At 39.5% G+C, this 23227-nt stretch overlaps 1 protein-coding gene across 2 annotated transcripts in view; it reads right to left on the bottom strand.

Moving 5' to 3' along the window:
• Positions 1-23227, bottom strand: part of Adk (adenosine kinase) — a 387740-nt gene that overhangs the window by 38973 nt on the left and 325540 nt on the right. For both annotated transcript variants that reach the window (XM_038309653.1, XM_038309654.2), the window contains exon 9: positions 19194-19308. In XM_038309653.1, coding sequence (XP_038165581.1) covers positions 19194-19308 — 115 coding nt within the window. The remainder of the gene's footprint in view (positions 1-19193; positions 19309-23227) is intronic.

Raw genomic sequence — 23227 nt, 5'->3', positions numbered from 1 at the left:
AGGCTTGCACAACAAGTGCTTCACCTGCTGGGCACCTGTAGCCTAAAAAAATTATCCTAAAATAATTCATAATTCTGAGCAGAAAGCATGGAGTAATTCTGTATTTGAATTTGAAAGTGCCCTTAACTTATCTGATCTGATATCATATCATATCAAATATCCAAGAGAAACCCTTAAAGAATATTAGGATGAAGTCAGGTGAGGTGACATTCATGTATGTTAGCGTGTGTGAGATGGATGTCAAAGGATTAGGAGATCAAATTTATTCTTGGCTACATATCTTTAACCTATATCTCAAAGCAACCCAGAAAGATTAAAAAAAAAAGTTAACTGATATATTTTTGTTTTTGTTTTTTTTTTTGGTTTTTTTCGAGACAGGGTTTCCCCATAGTTTCTAGAGCCTGTCCTGGAACTAGCTCTTGTAGACCAGGCTGGCCTCGAACTCAGAGATCCGCCTGCCTCTGCCTCCCGAGTGCTGGGATTAAAGGTGTGCGCCACCACCGCCCAGCCCAACTGATATATTTTTAAGTAGGCTTTAGAATCTTTTACAGCAGTGGTAGCATATGGGATCCAGAACAACTGTTTTTATCAAGAATACTTGGACACAATACTTTGTAGAGCTGATGATGCTCAGTTGGTGGAGTGCTTGCCTACCATGCATTAAGCCCTCAGTTCAATCCCAGTACTGCATAAAACTGGATGTGGTAATACGGTTATAATCCGAGCCCATGGGAGGTACAGTCAGAAGAATGAGAAGTTTAAAGTCATTTTCTATAGAGCAAGTCTGAGGCCAGACTGGGCTCAAACACAAGACCCTGCCATCCTCCCAAAATATATATACTTAAAAAAAATTAGACTGGGAGTGCAGCTCAGTGGTAAAGCCCTGCCTTGGCATGTGCAAGGAAGTACTACATCACATCACAAAACAAACAAAGAAACCTGCTTGAAGGCTTAACAAAAGGATGGAGAATTGCCAGACAAGGATACAGAGGCTATATCTAGGGAGGTGAGTTTGGGGTTTAGGCTTGGAGCAGAGATTAGAACTTAGAACCTTCCCTAAAATAACCCTAGAATAACAACTCCTCATCTGAAGTTAGGACCCTAAAGAATTAAGGATAGTGAAAAAGAAGCAGGAAGACCATGAATGGCAAAAGACTGCAGTTGACTTTCCAACCATTAGAATTCCTAAACTCAGATTAGATGACCTCAATGCACCAGCACTCCCGTGCAAACATGAATTGAACAAGGTTTCAAGTTATTTTTCCAAATGATTGTACAAATAAAGCACCTCACTCATGACAAAAAATAGAGTGCTAAAACCAGGAGACTGCACAAGGGAACTTATCTAAAACTGCTGCGGAGAATGAATCCAAACAAGCTTGAAAGAACACCCTTAATGGCCAAGAATGAAAACCAAAACAACAGTCAGAGAGACGGCTCGGTGGTCAGAAGCACATGTGCACCTATGCAGACTCAGGAATGGTTCCTATCACCCTCATGGTGAGTCACGGCCGCCTAGAGATCTAATGCCCTTGTCTGGTCTCCATGGGCACCGGGACTAGACATACATGCAGAGACAGACATACACATAAAATGAAATACATGTTTTAAAATATAGAATGAAAATTGAGGTAGGGAACACGTTAGGTAGGCTTAACAGAGGTTCAGAGCAAAGTTAGAAAGTGAGAGAGCTGGAAGACAGAAGGAAGTAGGGTCGAGCACAACGAAACATCTTCCCACAGACGTCCAGATAGATTCTGCCTGGTTTCCAGAAGCTGAGATCAGCTAGTGGATACACTTAATGAAGAGCAATTTCTGCCCAACAGAAAAGCTTCTAACGAGGCTTTAGAAACTGAAGTGCATGGCTCACTGTTGTCAGTGTTTCTAGACTCCTGGACTGAGCTAGCGTGAGACAGATGGTCCCTGAACCTCTAGACTCCTGGATTGAGCTGGCGTGAGACAGGTGGTCCCTGAACCCTTTCCAGCTTCACAGCACAAGGGTTTACACGGACTCAGAGAGTGAGCAGGGAGAAAGAGTAAACGGAAGTCTGGGAGAACACGGAGTGATCCTAGATTTAAAGAATTATGTAATATGTATGCATGTAAGAAAGATGTCTGGAAGGATAATCACTAAATTGTTAACACTTGTTCTCTCCAGAGGGATGCAAGCTATTTCATATAAGGAACTCTGCTGAGGAGATCATAACCATGACATCAACACAGAGCAATGACAGCTGTTGCATTAGAGTAGGGCTGCTCATATGTCTTTGTGTGAGCTATAATTATTAATACTTATCACACTAGAACTGGGATGAGTGTGGGGCTCACAACTATAACTCCAGCCCCAAGAGAGAAGTTCAGGTAGGTGAAGGGCATCCTGAACTCTAGGGAAGACATTGTCTCAAACACCAAACTACAACAACCATGACCACCACCAAATAAACCAACTCCATAAAATCTTACTATATTAGAAATTCAACTGGATAACTTAAAACTATTATTATACCTATTTTAATGTTTTTAAAAGACCATATTTTTCAAATAAAATATTATTGAGAAGTGTAGAATTTACATTTTTTTGTTTGTGTGTGTATATGTCCATGTGTGAGGGTGTATGTGTACACATGTGTATTAACAGATGCCAAAGGTCAACATCTAGCATCTTCAATTGCTTTCCACCTTATTATTTTGGCTAGACTAGCTAGCATCAAGCCCAGGGATCTGGACTCTGTGCCTGCTGCTAGGATTACAGACAGTTAATGCTGGGTCTATTTCTTTAAATGGATGCTGAGCATCGGATGCACTGTCATACTTTCATAGCAAGCACTTTACTGACTGAGTCATCTCCCAGCCCAGGACTCACATTTTTGCTAATTTCTTTAATGTCTGGTTTAGGAGAAGACAGCTAGAGTCCTTTATCTTTAATATACAATTTGTTTCACTATCATGCACTCTCTGGATAATGCTACTGCATTTACACACACACACACACACACACACGCACACACACACACGCACACACAATGTGGGATGTCCTTCTGTTTATGTGTTGCTTTTATTGGTTAATGAGTAAAGCTCCTTCAGCCTATGGCAGGGCAGAATATAGCCAGGCTAGAAGAGATATCTAGAAAGAATAGGCAGAGTCAGGGAGATGGGCCATGTAGTTGTTGAAGGAGACAGACACCCTGGACCCTTACCAGTAAGCCACAGCCTTAATGCCGATACACAGAGTAATAGAAATGGGTTAATTTATGATGTAAGAAGTAGCTAGAAATATGCATGAACCATTGGCCAAACTGTGTTGTAATTAATATACTATCTGTGTGATTATTTGTGTCTGAGCAGCTGGGAAATTAATGAACAGTGTCACACACACACACACACACACACACACACACACCCACCCTTGTGGCTTTAGGCATTTCTGAGTCATATGATTGGATGGTGGCCCTGCTTATCTGGACAAGCTATAATTCCTAGGACAGTGTTAGATCTGATATGCTTACAGCTGCTGCTAGAGGAATAGGCCAGGAGGAAACTGGCCTTAGAGAAGGAAGATCCCAAACAACCCAGTTAGGAAAAACATGGGCATGTGTGTAATATGAATGCATGCATGGGTGCATGTGTATATGGAAGCTGGGTGTCTTCCTTAATGGCTCCCCACTTTATTTATTTATTGAAGCAGGATCTCTTACTGAACACAGGGTGCTCTAATTCTAGCTAGTCAGCTTATGGAGTTCAACATTTTTAACCTGGAGACTTGGTCATGTTTAAATTGGGGGAGTGGTTTATCCAGTGATAAAATGTAGAACCTTTCAAAATAAACAAACACAAAGACAAGACAGGTTCTTTCAACCTTAGCCCAGCAATCCCCTTGTCTCAGCCCAAGTGCTAGAATTACAGGCATGAACCACTACACACCACCCCTGTTTTTTACTTACTCTAGGCAGATAGAATTATTCTTAGATTAATCCTTGTAAGAATAACAGGGCTGGGTTAATTATTCCAATCCATAATCGCCTTTTCACTTTGTTGGAAGCAGAAGTAAGGTTTGTTGATATAAAGGGACTTGATTAGGCCGACAAACTGATCTCAACATTAAAATGCTGATATATGGAAATTTAAGAATTCTTGTGCTAAGCTTGGTAGCTGGCCTTTTTGAAGAAGCTGCACCCACACCCCCAAGGACAAATGTTGAGAGCCCACGCTATCCTATGAAAGGCACAATTTAACCTGTTTCACCAGAAGGGTAACCAACACAGTTGTGAACTTCTTCCACTAGGCTGAGAACGTTTGGAGACTTAAAAGAACAGAGTCCTAGGTGTTGGCGAGAACTAGACACTGTGGCACATCCATGTTCTCAGCGCTCTAAAGGCAGCCGAAAGATGTGCGCTGTAGCCTCCCAATTCTTCTAATACGATGGTCTCATTAAATTAATACCTACCATAGGGTTCTTAAGTTATAGTCTGTGTGCCAAAGCTGACTAGCTGCCAATTTCGTAAAGTTTTACTGGAACGTAGCCACATCTATTTGTTTATACATTGTTAAATATGGTTATTTCCATGCTAAAAAGGCACAGAGAAACCTTTGTGTAAAGATCACGGGTTCTACAAAACAGAAAATATTTACTACTCTACCCTTTATAGAAAGCTTGCTGTTTTAATATAGACATAACATCTATGAGAATCAGAAGATACATTAGAGGCTTTCCTGGCAGCTTGTTCATTTTATAGTCGAGGAAAATGAGACTCATGAAATTGAAAAAGCAGAACATGGAGTGCAGAGAAGACAGGAGGCCTCCGAGCACACGGGACTCTCTGTGCTGTCTCCTAGCACACTCATCAGACAAGGAGCACTCTGCCTAAAGCAAGAGTCCTGCCGCGTCTCTTAAGTCACATACGGTCTTGGCACAGAAATTGTTTTTGCAGCACCTGGGTAACCAGGCTGTGGCGGTCCCAGGAGGGCAGCAGTGCCCTCAGCATCAGCTCGAGCCAACCCCTGAGGAGTTAGATCTGAGAAAGAGCCACTTTCAAGGCCCTGCCTCATTAGTTCCTGCTGCCACCAATCTAACCTAGAGAAAATTGATCCTTCCCCCATGCCTGCTGCACCAAGGCCAGCCTTGGGTAAAAGGTTTTGTTCATGGAGGATTTGCTAATTAAGTCATCACTGTATAATGAAACCCCAGAGCTTCAGCCAGTACTAGTCTATGTTACTTTGGGGTAGCGAAATAATCTGTGCAATTGCACTGAAAGAAGGTTCTTTTAGAGACAACTGTCAAGTGTTTTAAAAACATGGATCTAAGATATGGAAAATATATTGTATTTATCATCTATCCCCTGACACAATCATCCTTGCTACTTTGATTCTAATGGCAGGCGTTTTTTATGCTCTGACTTGTTTATACTTACTGAAAAGTCTTTAAATACTAAGTGAAATAGTTTCACAAAGCAAATGAAACCACTATGTTGGCTTAGTTTCGGTGGAAACACTACATCAAGAAGTAGGAAGTCGCTGCCTTACCTCCAGCCTCTGCAGTGGAATCCAGAGCCTTAAGCACGCTAGTGAAAGTTCTACTGAGGAGCTACATCTCCAGTCTCTGTGGCATCCTCTTGAATGACAACATCATATAAATAATATTTTACTTATAGTCATTTTTCCTATCACACAAAAAATGAATGCTTTCCCATATAGATGTTCCTCTATTTTTGAGTAATTCTAGGATCTAAACAGGTCTTTTTCAAACAAACAAACTCACACTCTAGCCAACCTCACTTGGAACATCACATAGGGATTCATTTAAGAAAGTTTTTTTTCCTCGTTTTTTGTGACACGGTTTCTCTATGTAGTCCTGGCTGGCCTAGAACCACCAGAGATCCGCCTACCTCTGCCTCTTGAGTGCTGGGATTAAAGGTGTGTGATATCAACGCCACACAGAAAGTCGTATCTCACACATTCCAGTTTCAATTTCCTTAGGTCTCTACATCTTCTAATGTATTTATGCTTAACCTTTGGAATAATTCTTTAATAACAAGAGTTCACGTTGGTCTCAACCATAGCCAGAGTGACATTGCCAACAAGTCATTAATAGTCTCTAAAAGGAAAGCTCGTCAATAAAAGGAAAAATGTACAAAAGCTAAAAGTGTTTTATTAAAGGTATCTATTATGATATTGGGCACCTGGAACATTGATCTTTCTGCATCACTTAGAAACGAAAACATCGACTTACTATTATTGAGATACAAAGCCTGTTTAGCATTCAGCCCATAGTAATCAACAAGAAATAGTCATGCAAAATTAGCACAAACTTACAGATGCCAATCTCTTATCTTAATGACGTATACTACTCTAGTTAAAAATTAAGGCACTCCATTCCTCATAATTCAGACTACCTAAATTGTCTAAAATTCTAAATATATTTAAAGACGGTTCTGAGCTTGGCGGTGTGGCACAAACCTGGAACTCAGCACTTAGGTGGCAGAGGCAGGCGGGGCTCTGAGTCTGAGGCCAGCCTGGGGGTGCCACCAGTCCTAGCAATCAATTCTTTCTTTTATATGGATAGTGGCGTAGAAAATATATCTATTAAGATATCTATCTTAAGATAAAAGTTTTTTATTAATGTCAGTCAAGGAATGACTGGCTTACATTAAGCTGTATATAACTAAAGTATGAAGTTTGGAAAATTTGAATATGTATATATCCATAAAGCCATCACTTCTAGAAGTTTCTATGTGCTTTTTTATTTTTGAGGGAAAGATCTCACATAGCCCAGGCTGCGTTAACACCCAGTGTGTACCCCAGGATAACCTTGACTTCATGATCCTGTGTCCCCACCTCCCCTGTATGGAGATTACAGGTGTTTCTTAGATCCGCGTGCTTTTTATTAAGTGAGTGTTCTTAGTACTAAGCAAGGTCCTTCCCAAGGCAGCTTGACACTCAGACCTGCAACGTCCACACTTGACCTGGATCTGTAATTACCCGCTAATGATTTGGGTAAAACTGCTGTACCCAGGGGGCTTTGCTTCACAAATGGACCCTAACATGACAACAGAGGTTACTTTCTAAGGCACTTTCTGAGCTACAGAACCACTGGACAAACAACTGCAGCTTTAAGCATTCTGGGGAGCACTGTCTTCTGGGAAGGTAAACAAGCCCATCAAATATGGATGTATAATTATAGACTCCGTGCATTTCTCAATGACTGGTCATTATTCAAACAGCAGCATTCTACAACAAATACAAGAGGAATTAATTTGATTATTAAGATTCAGGCTTTTGGAATATTTATAGCAATTCAGGTTCTTGTTGCATGCCATACATTTTGAAGGCTTTTCTTCTGATTTAGAAAAGAACACAGGTGATTTTCTTCTTTTAAAAACTATTTACTATTATCACATATGTGCATGATGGATGTGTATGTGTGCACGCGTGCGAGCGCACGTGCCACAGTGCTGACGGTGGAAGTGAGGGAGCAGCTTTGTGGAGTTGGCTCTTTCCGATCTACATGGGTTTCAGGTATTGAACTGAGGCCACCAGGCTTGCATGGCAAGGGCCTTTACCAGCCAAACCATTTCACTGGCTTGATTAATAGTGCACAATTTTGAAAATCTGGTGACAATGGTTAAAGATCAATTTTAGGTTGTTGGTCGGCTTTAAGAGCATACGGTAAGCACCTCATACTCAGAATTCCATTCTTGAGACATACACAGTGTTCACACATGCACCTCCTAGGTATTTAATGTCACTAAACCCTGACCCTCCTTGTCGTTAGTGATGGGATCCTTCTTTGCCTTCTGGTACCCACACCGAACTGTACCCAGAGCTCTAGTCTACTCCTCTTGGCATGTACCTTTGTGTGTTGTTTCTTGGACTTAAAGTGCTTTTTTGGTTTTACTTGGCAAACACCAATGTTCATCTACATCAAATCTTACACAGAGCACTTCTTTGGGTCCCTCCTACTTTTAGTTGTTCCTCTTTTGGGTCCTTAACCCCTTAAATATCCATTTGCTACAAACTATTTCTTTTCACCTCTATTTCATGTACTCTTAAGTTCCCTCCTAAGGGGCCAGTGTGTACAGAGCACCTTACCCACTCCTGGAATACAGAACGCCCTCGGTCACTGTAGAAGAGATGAGTAAGTTCCAATTCCATTTCTCCATTAGCTCATCATTGATCCAATTCCATTTTCTATTGTTGCATATCTGTATTTCCATTTTCAAATCAGTGTCCTGGTCACACCTTCCTGCTTCTCCAGTCCAATTTGGACAGCAGCCTGGACTCACATCTCCTAGAGTTCCATTTGGAACACCTGCTCTGAACAGCTTCTCATATCCTGTCAATTAAGACCTAGCTCTTTAGCAAAGCACTTAAATCTCCCTGTAACTTACCTTTCTTGGGTTATGCACTATTACTTTTCTCTATACTAATCGGATAGAAGTGCTTGTGTTTTCTGGGGGTTCCTGAGTCCTGTCCCTGAAGATGTAGTAGTGTAGGTGGCTGTCAAACTATAGCTCGTAGCTGTAAAGCCATGGGATGAGCCCATGACACTATGTGGATGGGTGGTTTTACATTACTGTAGAATTGTGGAAACGTTACAAATGAGAGCAGAAGCTTGCAAATCATACTTTCTAAAGTTTTAGGACAAATACTTGATTTTTATTGATGAAGCAAGTTGAGTGTGTTTCCATGAAGACTGATTTCTGTTTTTCAAAACAAGTAAACTAAAGAGCTAAACACAAATTCCAAACTATCCAGGCAAGGGCAATGGAAACCTCTACTCAGTTCCTTCAGCTTATCTGGACTGCTAGAACTCTCCTGTGAAACATGTAATTCAGAGATTTGGATGGGGTCTATATTCTGAGTTTAGGGCTACCCTTGTTTGGTTAAGGGAAATTTTCTCACTCATGTTCTGCTTGATACAGACAGACAAATTCTCCTAGGTCTTCTAGCCAGTTAAGGGTAGACTGGAGGGATGACCTGGAAGCTAAGACCATTGCTTCTCTTCCACAAAAGGGACCGGTTTTGTTCCCAGAACCCACAATGGGCATCACACAATGACCTGAACTGAAGCTCCAAGGGATCTGCCACCCTTTCTGGTATCTATGGGCACCTGCACAATATGGCATACACACATACACACACACTAAAAATATATCTTAAATGAAAAAAAGAGTGTATCCCTTATATCAAATTTTAGGCAGGCCACATGGTGCCAACTTGGGTATGACCCAAAAAAAGAAGACATGAGAAAGGCATTTTCTCCTGCAACTGCAGACTCTCCTTCAGTCCTTGATTTATTCTGACTATTCTCCACTGTCTATAAGTGGCCAGTTTTATATTTTAAATTGAATTGCTACCTAAGGACAGATTGATCTGACAGGAGCTATTTCTACCCCATCTAGGTTGGAAATCAGTTTGCTATTCCTTGGGCTCTGACTTTGCTTAACATTATATTTGCTATATTCATTCATATTGCCAGGTGGTAGTTCTCTGTTCAATATGTATCCCATTCTGTAAATAAATAAAAAATATTAATTTATTCATTTTACTATTTATGGACATTTAGTTTGTTTCTATCTATTTTGGTAGTTACAAATGATGTTATTCAGGGCTGGAGAGACGGCTCAGGGGTTAAGAGCACTGGCTGTTCTTCCAGAGGTCCTGAGTTCAGTCCCCAGCAACCACATGGTGGCTCACAATCACCTAGAATGAGATATGATGCTCTCTTCTGAAATGTAGGCATACATGCAGGCAGAAAAATGCATACATAGTAAATAAAAAAATTTTTTAAAAAACCCCAAAACTCCAAGTTATGTTATTCTATTTGCTATAACAAAAATTAGGTAGTGGTGGCATGCCAGAACTAGGAAGGCAGAGGCAAGCAAATCTCTATGAGTTCCAGGCCAGCCTGGTCTAGAAAGTGAGTTCCAAGCCCATCAGGATTACATAGTGAGACCCTATCTCAAAAAAACAAAAACAAAAATTAGAAATAAAAAGACATATATGAGAAGATGGTTAGTAAAACAAACCATGATACATGAATAAAATGGAGTATTTTGAGCCAAAAACAGATGGAAGCATTGGTTGATTCTGTGACAGGAACTGAATAGATGGGAATAGGAACAGAAATGAGAATTTCATTTATGTGAATATGTAATACCACAAAAGCCAGATTTGTTAAAACTTATAAAAAACCCACCCCAATATAACAGACACATCTTTCCAGGATAATAAAATATTTTTATGACTAGCCTAATTTCTACATTATGGCTCTACTAGTATTTAGGCTATTAGGACATTTATGATAGAATGAGGACAGACTCCCCATGATGAGATGTAGAGCTATTTACAGAACAAACATCAAAATAAAAAATGCAAAAAGTATCAAGAATTTGCAAAGAAAAGTAAATCAGAAAATAGTCATGCATGTGATTATTGGAACATGAGGAAATATAGGAATAAAATTTTATCAACTGGTGAATAAGTAAACAAATACTAGATTATAGCGTTGAGTTTGATGATGTGCCCTCAAAATTTATGTTCACCTGGTATTTCAGAATAAAAGATTATTTAGAGTAGATGATTACTGAAGTCTTTCCAGTAAGAGAGGCCAAGTGACCACAGGAAAACAAGAGATACGGACTGGAGTGACACAAAGCACATGTTGTAGTGCTGCAACCACAACTCATGGTTCATATGCTCAAATACCACAAGCAGACAACCAAAAGCTTACTTGATGTAGGAGAGTCTTCTGTTTGTGTTGATTTCATTTGTTAATAAAGAAAACTGTCTTGGCCCATTTAATAGGCCAGTCCTTAGGTGGGTGGAGTAGACAGAACAGGAAGAAGGAAGTGAGGTAGATGGCTCAGACAGTCGCCATGCCTCTCCTCTCCGAGATGGACACAGGTTAAGATCTCTCCTGGTAAGCGACCACCTCGTGGTGCTACACAGATTACTAAATATGGGTTAAAGGAAGATGTGAGAATTAACCAATAAGAGGATGAAACTAATGGGCCAGACAATGTTTAAAAGAATACAGTTTCCATGTAATTATTTCGGGTATAAAGCTAGCTGGGTGGCGGGACGCAGCACGCCATTCCATCTACACTTACTGTAGCCAACTGTTCAATTAAGAAAGTATGATTTGGGGCTGGAGAAAAATGGCTAGCAATTAAAAGCACTGGCTGGTTTTCCAGGGATCTAGGTTTGACTCCCAGCACCCACATGGACACTTACAATATCTGTAACTGCAGTCCCAGAGGATCCAACATTGTGTTTTGGCCTCTGCAGACATTACAAGCATGTGGTGCACAGAAATGCATTCAGACAAAATTCATGCACATAAAGCAAAAATAAGCAAGATCTCAAAAAGAAATTAAATTAGAAAACACGGTTTCCCTATTTCCCCCAAGAGATCATTGAACATAAAAAATATAATTAATTTTAAATATACAAAATAATGTTATGCTAGAAACTGAGAAACACAAGTCTATTTCCAAACCTATCTTGATTTCCTCGTGTGCTGAATTCCAAAAGTTCCTAGAGTTAAGATCTTCAATCTCTATGGATTTGTTATGAAGGCTTAAGGTTTAAATGTGTAACAGACCCCAGACTAGCTGACTGCAAACACACTGTTGATTTGATCATAACAAATAGCAAAGTTGATCCTTCACAGCAACCTTGTAATGATCTCTAATTTATGGTAGAAATAAAATGGCAAATCCAATCTCATAGCGCAGAAAGTCAAGGCCACAGTTTATGTTTCAGAAGTCACTGGGCATTGAGATGCAACAGCAGCACAGGCAGAAAAAGGAACCCTGTGTAGGGTCCATGCAGCTTCCAGGGCCTTTGTTCTCTAGGTTTCGTCATTGTTCTTCCCTAAAACGAGCAAGCTCTCCGAGTTTAAACAACTCCTTCATGAAGTGAGGGTCGCAGAAGGAACAGTGTTTCGTAAGGAATTCCCCGGAGAAGACTGCCCTGGGAAGTGGGGTATGTCTTTACTGTTGATTCCATTGGTGTACACCTGGGGTGGGAGTTCCAGGGTGAGGTGAGGGAGGAGACTCAGGGTATGAGATTATTTCTAAGGACATAAACAAGTGGTCATGCAGCAGGTAACAGGAGAATTAAAAGCAGGGAGATGAAGAAAGAGGATGGAGAAGGAGGAAGGAAACAATCTCCATCTTCAACACTGGCTGAGTAGGGGCGAGGGAATGACCAAAATGCTAGTCACATTTCTCTTGTCCCTCCCACCCACAGTTACTGATGCATAAGACCTGAAAACTCTCAGGGGGCAGGCAGAGGGCCCATTACCCTTCAGGGCTGTTTACTATCACCAGTCTTCATATACTAAGGGCTGTCACTCTTGCCCAGGAATTCTGATGTCCCTGGATGCACAAAATGGGCTGAGGGTGTACATACTCTGCTCAAGAGAGAATGGGAACCTGACTGATCTATATGGGCTATCATGGACATCAGGCACACAAAGAAAAAAGGGAAGCTCTAAAGTGAACGCAGTCCTAACACTGAAAACATATCCATCTGTGACTGGACCAGTCTGCCGCCAGTACAGGACAGCAGCAGAAACCATTGGGACATAGGGGAGCTACAACACAACCCAGTAAACAGTTCTTCCTCAGACCAGTTCCAATCCTGGAAGACTCAGAAGGAAGCCTCTCTAATTCTTCATTGTAATTGTTGCTTTTTTCTCCTGCTCCTTCTGAGAGAGAGAGAGAGAGAGAGAGAGAGAGAGAGAGAGAGAGAGAGCCTCTACCTCCTGAGTGCACCACCACTGCCCAGCTTTGTATTCTTCAAACAAACAAACAAGCCCCCAAAACCCACCAGTGAATTTTTCAGGTCAAACTCAGGTTGCTAGATATGACAGAAAGTGCTCATTCACCTTCTACTTTTCATTTTTTAAAATTATTATCTTTTGGTAATGACTTTACTTTTAAAACCTTTTATGTTTTTTATTTTTATTCTCACTTACATAATTCTGTTCATACATATTAAAGTTTATTTTGTAATTGGACTTATTTTTGTCCTTGGCTCTTTACCTTCTTTCTCACATTTTCCCTCTCTATCCCCTTTTATTTAGGTAGATTAATTTTTCCTTGCCTAGTCCTTTATTTAACTTGTAGTTACTTCTTTTACCTTTCTTAATTCTCACTTTACAGTTTGTATAATTTTTGCCACTTGTCCCTAACTACTTGTTATCCTTCTACTTTAAGTGTCTTTGGGTGTTGTTTCTGTTATCGTGATTTGTTTTCTCTTGTGAGCAGTAATGGGGATTGAGTCTCAAGAAAAGCCTGCTCACTAAAGAGACTCACACCGAAACAGAAGCTTTCCACCCCAGCAGCGGCAAACTTCCAAAGTTCCCAACACTTCAGAAAACAACCCAAAAGACAGAATGGTTGAAATGTGATCCCCCCCCCCCAAAAAAAAGAAATAAAAGCAAGCAAAATCATCTGGGACATGATTAATAGAAAGAGATAAAACCTATGAATCTGTAGTCTCCAAGAGTGTCCTAGTTAAGCCTTAACTGTAAACCTGAAACAGCCTAGAGTCATCTGAGAAGGGAGTCTTAGCTGAGGTAGTAGTGTCAGAGCAGACAAGCTTGTGGGCATGTCTGTGGGGGATTTTCTCAATTGTGAACTGATGTCAGAGGGTCTGACCCACCTAGCCAGATGGTCCTAGCTGCATAAAGAAGTTAGCTAAGCGTGAACTTGATAGCAAGCCGGCAGCCAGCAGCCAGGTGCTCTCCGTGGTTTCTGCTTCAAAGTCCTGCCCTGACTTCCTTCAGTGACAGACTATGTAGGCTGAAATAAACCTGTTCCACCCCTCAGGTGCTTTTGGTCAGTGTTTGATCACAGAAATAGGATAAAAACAACAAAGAGATCCGCCTGTCGAAAAACCAAAAAAAAAAAAAAAAGAAGAAAAAAAAAAAGAAGAAAAAAAAAAAAAAACAACAAAGAGACAGCCAAGATACAGAATAAAGGCACAGAAAACTATTCAGTAAAATATAGAAAAATTTCTAAATGAGTTAGGGTGGGGTTGGGTAGCTGGACATCAAAGTAGACTTAAGAAGCATTGATGACTATAATCTTAGCACTTGGTCAGGTGTGAAGCAGGAGGACTGCAAGTTTGAGGCTACCATTGGCTATATAGCAAGATCTTGTCACAAAGTCCATCAAATGCAGGCTAAAAATAATAAATAAAAAAATTATAAATTGAAAAGACAACCCAACATGGGAGACTTCAATGAAAATGTCCCAGAAATTACCCAAGTGCCAACAAGCAGATGAAAATTGTTCTGCCATATTTATTATATACCAGGAAAATTCCAGCCAAATCATATTGAGATACTATCATGCTCTCACCAGAATTGCTAAAATTAAAAAGATAAACAGTAACATGCCAGCAAAGAAGTGGAACCATTAGAGTGCCATATACCATTGAGAGTGAAGACTGGTACAATCCTTGAAAATTTAGGACTGAAAGCTGAAAATCTTCAATACCATAATGGTTACAAGAGCCTATGTGTTTGTTAGATCCACAGAATGAGATTACAAAGAATTTTATTTATTGAAAAAAATAACCGGGATATAAAAGGATACCAAGATAGAATATATACTGTAGCCAATGACAGTACCTGTATCACAAATGAATATTGTAGCCACAGGAATAGGGATGGAATAAAGAAGCAGCTCAAGCGACTCCAGATGACAGACACTTATATGTAAGCGGCTCTCACAGAGTATAGATAAACAATCCAAAACAACTTTATGATGGGAAAAGTAAGCAATGCATTTCAGAATTCAAGGCAAATGGGAAAAAATATAAATAAGAAAAGGGCAAAGGCTGGAATGAGTCTTGTGCACATGCACAGCTTATTATAATGCAAATGTCCCATATTTTCTTGACTAGGGTGAAAGGCAGCAAGCCCAAGTCATCCTGTTTCCAATGCGTTTGGAACTGGGGCTATTGGTGAACATGGGGCATCTCCTTGTAAGATGAGCATTGGGATCCAAACTCCTACAATAGGCCTTTGTAACTGTTGAGCCATCTCTCTAACCCTAGAATCTGCAGACTTTTATTGTGTGCTTTCTGAGTTTCATGCTTACTAGGACTTCAAATCACACAGATTCTTCATTACAGAGTGAAAGAGAGTAATTAGTGGTTTTATAAAACATGGGAACTAAGGAATGAAATATCAAGTTAATTTAAGGACTCAGGAAGATGACAGCTAACTTTAACACCTGTAATGAAATGTAACACAGGACACTGTTAGATGTATCTCAAAGGAGAAAATAATTTAATCTGTAGTTTGCCCATAATGGCCATCCATTTTTACAACTGTTTTATGTATATGGGTGTTTTGCTTACATGTATGTGTATACCACATGTATGCCGGGTACCCAGGAGGCCAGTAGAGAGCCATGGATCAACCTAAAACTGTAGTTAGAGATGGTTGTGAGCTGCCTCGGGGGTGCTGGGAATTGAACCTGTGTCTTCTGATAGAGTAGCTTATGTTCTTAATGGCAGAGCCATCTCTCCAGGCCCCTTGACACTTTACATGTTATTTATTATTATTTTTATTGATGTGCCTGTGTGAAGGCATGCTACAATGCCACTGGGTACTTACAGATGCCAGAAGAGGGCACTGGAGTCCTTGGAGCTGGGGTTATCGGTGGTTATTCAATGTGGGTGCTAGAAATTGAATGCTAGGGTCCTCTGCAAGAGCAGCACAAACTCTTGACCGTTTCTCCAGTCCCTAGTCACGAATACATTTTGATTGAGTAAAGAAAAAGAGGCATGTATCACGGCCTGACTTACTGGAGATGTTTGGCTACTCTGCTTCCATCACACCACAGAATCCCAACGCCTGGCCATTTAGTCATTTACTTAACTGAGTGATTCTCAAAGTGAGATATGGGACCAGACAGAAAAGCGATAGCACCTAAGGGAAAAAATTCCCGCAAATGCTTCTCCTGGCATCCTCACACATCTCCCCGAGGATGCCTATCCTAATGTTGCTCAGAGCATGCCTGTCAGGGTGGGGAAGACAGCCACCTACGCTTACTCGAGATGCACTAGAAGATTTGCATACAATAGCATGGGCCTTTCAGTAACAAGTCTCTATGGGAAAGAGTGGTTTACAAAGATTGTATCTCAAAAGGAGAGAGGTCTCTAGAATAAAATGCCAAGGGAGTTGATTTTTGTTAACATTATTGCTAAATGCCTTATACTTAACAGTGTGATCATTTGAAAATACTCTGCAATGTGAGGTTTAAGGCACAATGAGTCCTAATTAGTGTTTTAATAAGTGTGTTAGCACTGTCTTGTACCATTCTGGAATGTCACTTATGGTAAATTAAGGGACACTTCCCCTCCCTATCTTCCATTAGTATTTTAATGCTAGGAGGTGGGAAAAGGCTGATCCATATTCAATAGGAAAGGAGGGAGAACAATAACAAATTGGCATCTCTTCTGTGAATTGCCCCACAGGCCAAGCATTTTTATGTTCTTAATCATTATTAAATGACTTAACATGACACCCAGAGCCTGGCGAATGATTGCATCCTGACATGAGAACGAATTACAAATGAAATGAAAGATCAAGCTGTATTAGAGAACTGCCTCTGGGAAATGAAAATCTTTAATTCTCTTTTATTATTGACATTTATTTGGCTGCCATGAATAACAACACAGCAAAGAGATTCAGCTACGCCTGTGCATTGAATAGCTTATCCCAGGGCTCAGAACTGCATTAACATTTATCATGTTTGCTTTTGTAGCTGACACCACTGAACAGATTCTCTATCCATCTTGAATTTATCATGCATCGCAATATACTGCATCCTCTAAGTTCATTTTCATATGGCAGGAACAGCAAGATTAGCTAGTGACTTGTCTCAAATAAATTCCTGATTATAAGCATTCTAAAGAGTGCTTTAATAGATTTAATAAAGTAAGTTCAGAAAAAAATTCAGTTACAAGATAGGGTGGCTAAATTTCAGTCTGGAGAAAATTATGCAAATTGATAGCGAGGAAGACACTTGTATGATGCATGTTTCTGCACACAGAAAGACTTAAAAAGAATGTCTCCCCAAAGAGCAACCAGTAGCTTCTTATGAACCTGGAGGCAGTATTACATTTCCTATAAGATGCCTGCATGGTTTAAGACAGGAATGGCCCACATACTATAACAAGAAATGATCTCATCTGTGTTATATAGAGATATTCTTTCATGGGCTATTTCTTTTCTCTCATGAAAATTAGCAGCGTGCCTTTTTCTTCCACAGCAATGAAGGGTTGCACACTACCTAGGCCTTTGCTGACGAGATCCTCCTTGAATGGACTGCCTCCTTATGTTAAAGCCCTCTTAGGACTCAAGGTATGGTAATGATATTTATCTATTTGGGAAAGTCACTTACCATGGTTTGAATGTGTTTGAAATAAACTTTTTTTTAAAGTTTTTCAATAGTTTTCAGCATCTAAAATTTCATATGTATGCATAAACAGGTATAATGGCACCATAATTCCCCCTGTATCCACGCCCAACTTAATCAACTCTTGACTAGTTTTAGTTCACGGATTTCACTTAACTGTTCCATCCACTGACTTTTTTTGAAGCAAATCTCAAGTTTGTCTTTTACTTCTCCTGTGACTCCCTTTACCAAAGTTGGTCAATAATTTCATTGGTGACCCTTTTCAAGTTTTATATATTTACTTTGTTAAAAAGTTACTTCAGGGCCTGGAGAGATGACTCAGCAGTTAGGAGCACTGACCACTCTTCCAGAGGACCCAGGTAGAATTCCCAGCACCCAGATGGCAGCTAACAACTGTCTGTAACTCCAAGATCTGACACCCTCATACAGACATAGACACAGGCATAACACCAGTGCACACAGAAGTAAACAAAGTATTTTGAAAAAGTCACTTTAGTAGATGTGATGGTACACTTGCAATCTCAGTACTTGGAAGGCTGAGGTAAGAGAACTGTTCCAAGTCTGAGCGCAGCCTGGGTACACAGAAGTTACAAGCAAAGCCTGGGTTAGAGAATGAGAACCTTTATCAAAAATTAATAAAAAAATTATGTCATTTTCAGTAGAATGCTTTTCTTAAAGTGTTGTTGATCTTTTACAAGTCAGTATTATCCACAAATGAGAAGTATAATTATACTTTATATTTAGATTATTTGACATTTTATGTATTTTAATTTTGTTTTGCAGATCTTTAAAGATTATGTTACATTCAGTATTCAGCTGAGTATTGAAAAAACACTTTGGTAATAATCATATTACTGTTTATAAAAATCATTAACTAACTGCTTGTATTTAAGATGAAACCATCTGGACACAATCAAAAGACTTATATTTAGCTTAAAGAGAAGCTAAAATATAATATGAAGTAGCCTCATATTTAAAATATTAATTATTTTAACCGATAATATTTGTTCAGTAGATAAAATTCCTATTATTTCTATGACTGCTATAGAAACAGATGAGATTTTTCCTTTTGAAAGGAAATCATCAGCAACTCTGCTCTTTGGGAAACTGGGCAGGAGGATTACAAATTCAAGGTCAGTCTCAGCTACACAGGAATTGAAGGCTTAGTATAGGGTATTTAGTGAGACATTCTCTTGAGAGAAAAGGTTATATGAAATAAAATGGCTGGGGATATAACTCAATGGTAGAACACTTGTTTACCATGCATAAGGCCCTAGATAAGATTCTCGACATTGGGCTGGGTATGACTCAGAGGTGGGTGAATCTCTGTGAGGTGGAGGCCAGCTTGGTGTACATAGTGAGTTCCAGGCAGCCAGGAATACACAGAGAGGAAAAAAAAAATGAATCCGCAATGACAGAAAAAAGAAATCAGAAGAAGAAACATTTCTGAATTTTACTTGCTCATAATCCAATACATGCATTTTATTCTGATGCAAGTGTTTCTATGAAAAACATAGTATTTTTTGAAAAGAAAGATAGTTCCAGGCTAAGAAAATTCCCCCAAACATCAAAAGTATACAAACTATATCAGTTGACTTTTCATAAATTATAATCGTGTCCATCATGTCCACAGGGGTAGAAGGGAGGAATAGCAACGCCATATTGCAGAAAGCACATGCTAAGAGGAGTATGGGATTTTGTCATGCTGCTCTGACTAACACTGGATTCATCACGCAGCTCCCACAGTACCTGTAGCCACTACAGTGTCATCTCTCCCCTGCGTGAAGATCACAGTCCTCTTCCTCTTCGAGTTCACCTTTGGAAGCGCCTGCGCCCTTTTGGCTATTTCTTTAATGTCTTTCGTCTGTTAATGAGAGGAAAAAAATTCACAATCAGTGAAAATTTTATTAATAAGTTAACACTTTTGCTTCTGATGGGACCTGAGTATCTGCTAGGGAACATTGGAAAATAAATTTTTAACCATATAGAAAACAGCACATGGGCTCCTGGGAGCCTATCATGAGCCTGGCAAAACTTTACATTCATGATGGATTTCATCTTCACCATCAATACCTGCCATGCATTTTATTTCAAAGCAAACCTCTGGTGCTTTATCATTTAATCTATAAATGTGTAAATATGCGATCTCTGAAAGATAATGACTAACATACCACATACATAATCATAATATACTTTAAAACATTTTGCCTGACTTATGAAAGGACCCAAGTTCAGTTCCCAGTACAAAGACAAACCCAAACTGTCTTAAACCTCCTGCTACTCAGCAGACTGTTTTTGGGTGCGGATGTTGCTATTTGGTTAGAGTGACTGCCTAGCCAGCACAATGCTCCAGAAGTCCCCACCACCAGAAAAAAAAGTCCTTATAACCAGCAAATAAATGAGTCAAATTTCAAATTAAAGAGAGTTTTAAAGAATTAATCAACATTTTTGAGGCAGAGTTTCCCTGTGTAGACCACACTGGCCTGAAGCTTATAATTCTCCTGTAGCTACCTCCACAGGTTGGGTTACAAATGTGAGCCACTGTGCTCAAGTGAAGGGCCTTTTTTTTTTCTAACAATTTTTTTTATTGTTTTAGATGTTTACAGAGTATGATTATGCTGACTTGGGAAATAATAAAATTGAAATAATGCCAATTTTCAAAGAACTGATGAGAATAAGAAATGCTATTATTACTTAACTCTAAAGACTTCATTTTGCATGGGAAAGGGCATTTAGAAAAAGATTACAGAATTAAAGGAGAAAACCAATTTGCTTTACTCTCTTCTCCATGACACAGTCGGTCTGCACTTCATCATCCTTTCCATCACCCAATATTTCCCTTCTGTGCTCTCCTCTAAATGCTCATCTGTATCCAGTGCACATCTGTTTACAGATATACAAAATTACACTCATCACTGGCTAAGATCTGCATATGAGGGAAAAACGCTCTTTTTTTCCTTTATAGATCGGGTGACTTTGCTCAATTTTATGCATTCTAAGTCTGTCCATGGCCGGGCGGTGGTGGCGCAAGCCTTTAATCCCAGCACTCGGGAGGCAGAGGCAGGCGGATCTCTGTGAGTTCGAGGCCAGCCTGGTCTACAAGAGCTAGTTCCAGGACAGGCTCTAAAAAAAAAGCTGCAGAGAAACCCTGTCTCGAAAAACAAACAAACAAACAAAAACAAACAAACAAACAAACAAAAAAACAAGTCTGTCCATGTTTTTCTTTCAAACTCTAAGATTTTATTTTCATTTAGAGTTGAAAAATATTTTAGATAAATACCAGACTTTATTATTCATTAGTCTGTTCCTAGGTGTGAAGCCTGGTTCCATTTCCTTGCAAATCAACATGGAGACGCAAATACCTCTGTGTTAAGGTATGGAGTTTTTTGAGTATATGCCCAGGAGTGGAATAGTTGGGTCATATGGTAGTTCTATTTTTTTGTCTTTGAATAATAGTTTATTCCCTTATAATTTTTATTCTTTTTATTGAGCTATACATTTTTCTCCACTCCAGTCCCTAATTTTTTTGAGGAACCTCCAAACTGGTAAGCATAATGTGCGTACTCATCCCCTCCCCTAGCAGCGAGGGAGGGCTCTTGCTCTCCGTCCTTGCCAACACAGCCATTCTGCAGGAGGTGGACTTTAAAAATAATTATTGGATATTTGTATTTATTTTGTTGAAAACTATCTATGTATTTTCTGTATTTTCATCTAGAAATTTCAGTTTTCACAGGTCTTTGATCTATTTTGAATTGATACATGTCCAATGAGAAAGATATGAACATAATTTCATTCTTCTGTAGGTGAATATCTAGTTTTCCCAGTACTCTTTGTTGAACAGTACATTTTTCTTTTTCTGTAGTGGCTAAGTGCATATGATCCCCAGGAGAAGCTCCACAGCTCAGAGCTGCTCTTCCAAGAGTGCAGAGGTCCACTTAGGAGTAGAGTTTGGGACTGGGCAGGTGTCTGCTTCAGAGGTTACATTAGTCTAGCTTCATGGTGCTTTTATAAGTTTATTAAAACAACGTATTTTTTGTATTTAAAAAAGAAAGAAAAGGCAGTTAAATTTGCAAGGTAGTACAGGTCTATGATCCAAGGATGAGGAAGGCAGAGGCAGGAGGATTGGTGTGGTCAAACATATCCTGTTCTACACAGTGAGTTCTAGTGCAGCCAGGACTACACAAACAAAACAAAACAAAAACAAAAACCCAAGACAAAGAAAAGAGTTAAAAAATTACAAGCTAGCCAGGTGGTGGTGGTGCAGGCCTTTAATCTCAGCACCCGAGAGGTAGAGACAGGCGGATCTTTATAATTTCAAGGCCAGCCTGGTCTACAAGAACTAGTTCCAGGATAGCTAATATTGTTACACAGAGAAACCCCAACTCAAAAAGCAAACAAAACAACAACAAAAACAAGAACAAATTTATTTATTTTCATTTTGCCTGCATGTGTGTCTGTGTTAGGATGTCAGATCTTGGAAATTACAGACAATTGTGAACTGCTGTTTGGGTGCTGGGAATAGAACCTGAGTCCTCAGGAAGAGCAGTCAGTGTTTTAACCACTGAGCATCACTCCAGCCCTGCAAATAATAAATTAATGGTAAAATTCCATGATTTCTTTTTACCAAGTCTTTGGGAAAATACAGCTTACTGTCAGAGCTTATCAACTTAATAAGAGAAACATGTTTCAAATTTAATCTCATAAACGTGGTAATTCAAGATTGAAATAAGCTATCAAATACAAGTCAGAAACTTTTCTGGATTTGTGTAACCTTTACTACTGTATCCACGTCCACCGTTTATGGCAAATCATTTTATTGCTCACTCTAGGACCACTGTTAGTGTGCACCTAACCCAAGTGTCTCACTGTGTACGTACTCAGGAGCAACTGCTTGCTTGCAAGAAACGCTTTTCCTGTACTGTAAATCCTTTCTCAAAACCTCAATTTTTATCTTCACAACACTACAGATTTTAAATCCACAGTAGCTCCTCTTCATCTCCTTAGGCCCTTTGCTCCTCACACTTCAGATCATGCTTCTTAACTGAAAGATGCCATTGCAAAGAGCTTTGGAATATAGCGAACCTATACTTATTGATATCCTTGAAAAGGTTCATAAACATCTCTAAGGCTCCATTTACTGACAAAACCAAGGAAATACTCAACTAAAGGATATTAGGGCGGGAGTGTAACTCAGAGTGCATGCTTGGCATTCACAAAGTCCTGGGTTCAATCCCCAGCACCAAATCTCCCTTTGTGAAACTCACCATAAAAGAAAAAAATCAGTAATTTTATAGTGGAGAGAATTGATAAACATCACCTTAACTTATAATCAACTGATACTGAAATTCATGGACAAAAGAGGATATCCTATAGTCCCAAAGAATCTTCTCTAGATTATTTATCCACTGCAACAGAAAGGACTAAGCTACAGAGGATAAACCAATCAATACCATCTTAGCCCAGTGATCAAGGTTAACATCACCAGCAATAAGACTTAGTGACATCATTTAACCTCCCTGATATTATGAGGAGGGCACATCACTTCTGTGGTTTTTGTTAAAAATGCACAATGTCAACAATCCACACACAAGAAAACACCAGACACTCAAATATATAGACAGGGACATTCTATAGAATGAATGACCAGTACATCTGAAGTATCAAAGTCAGGGACAATGAGGAAAGACTGAAAAACAGCCATGCACTGGAAGCTGCTAACAACACACCATACAAATGTAACATGGTATCCTACATTAGATTCTGGAACATAAAAAGAAAAAGCC

This window comes from Arvicola amphibius, chromosome 13, assembly GCF_903992535.2.
Source record: "Arvicola amphibius chromosome 13, mArvAmp1.2, whole genome shotgun sequence".
NCBI classification, from domain to species: domain Eukaryota; kingdom Metazoa; phylum Chordata; class Mammalia; order Rodentia; family Cricetidae; genus Arvicola; species Arvicola amphibius.
This window is presented reverse-complemented; position numbering and strand designations above follow the sequence as displayed.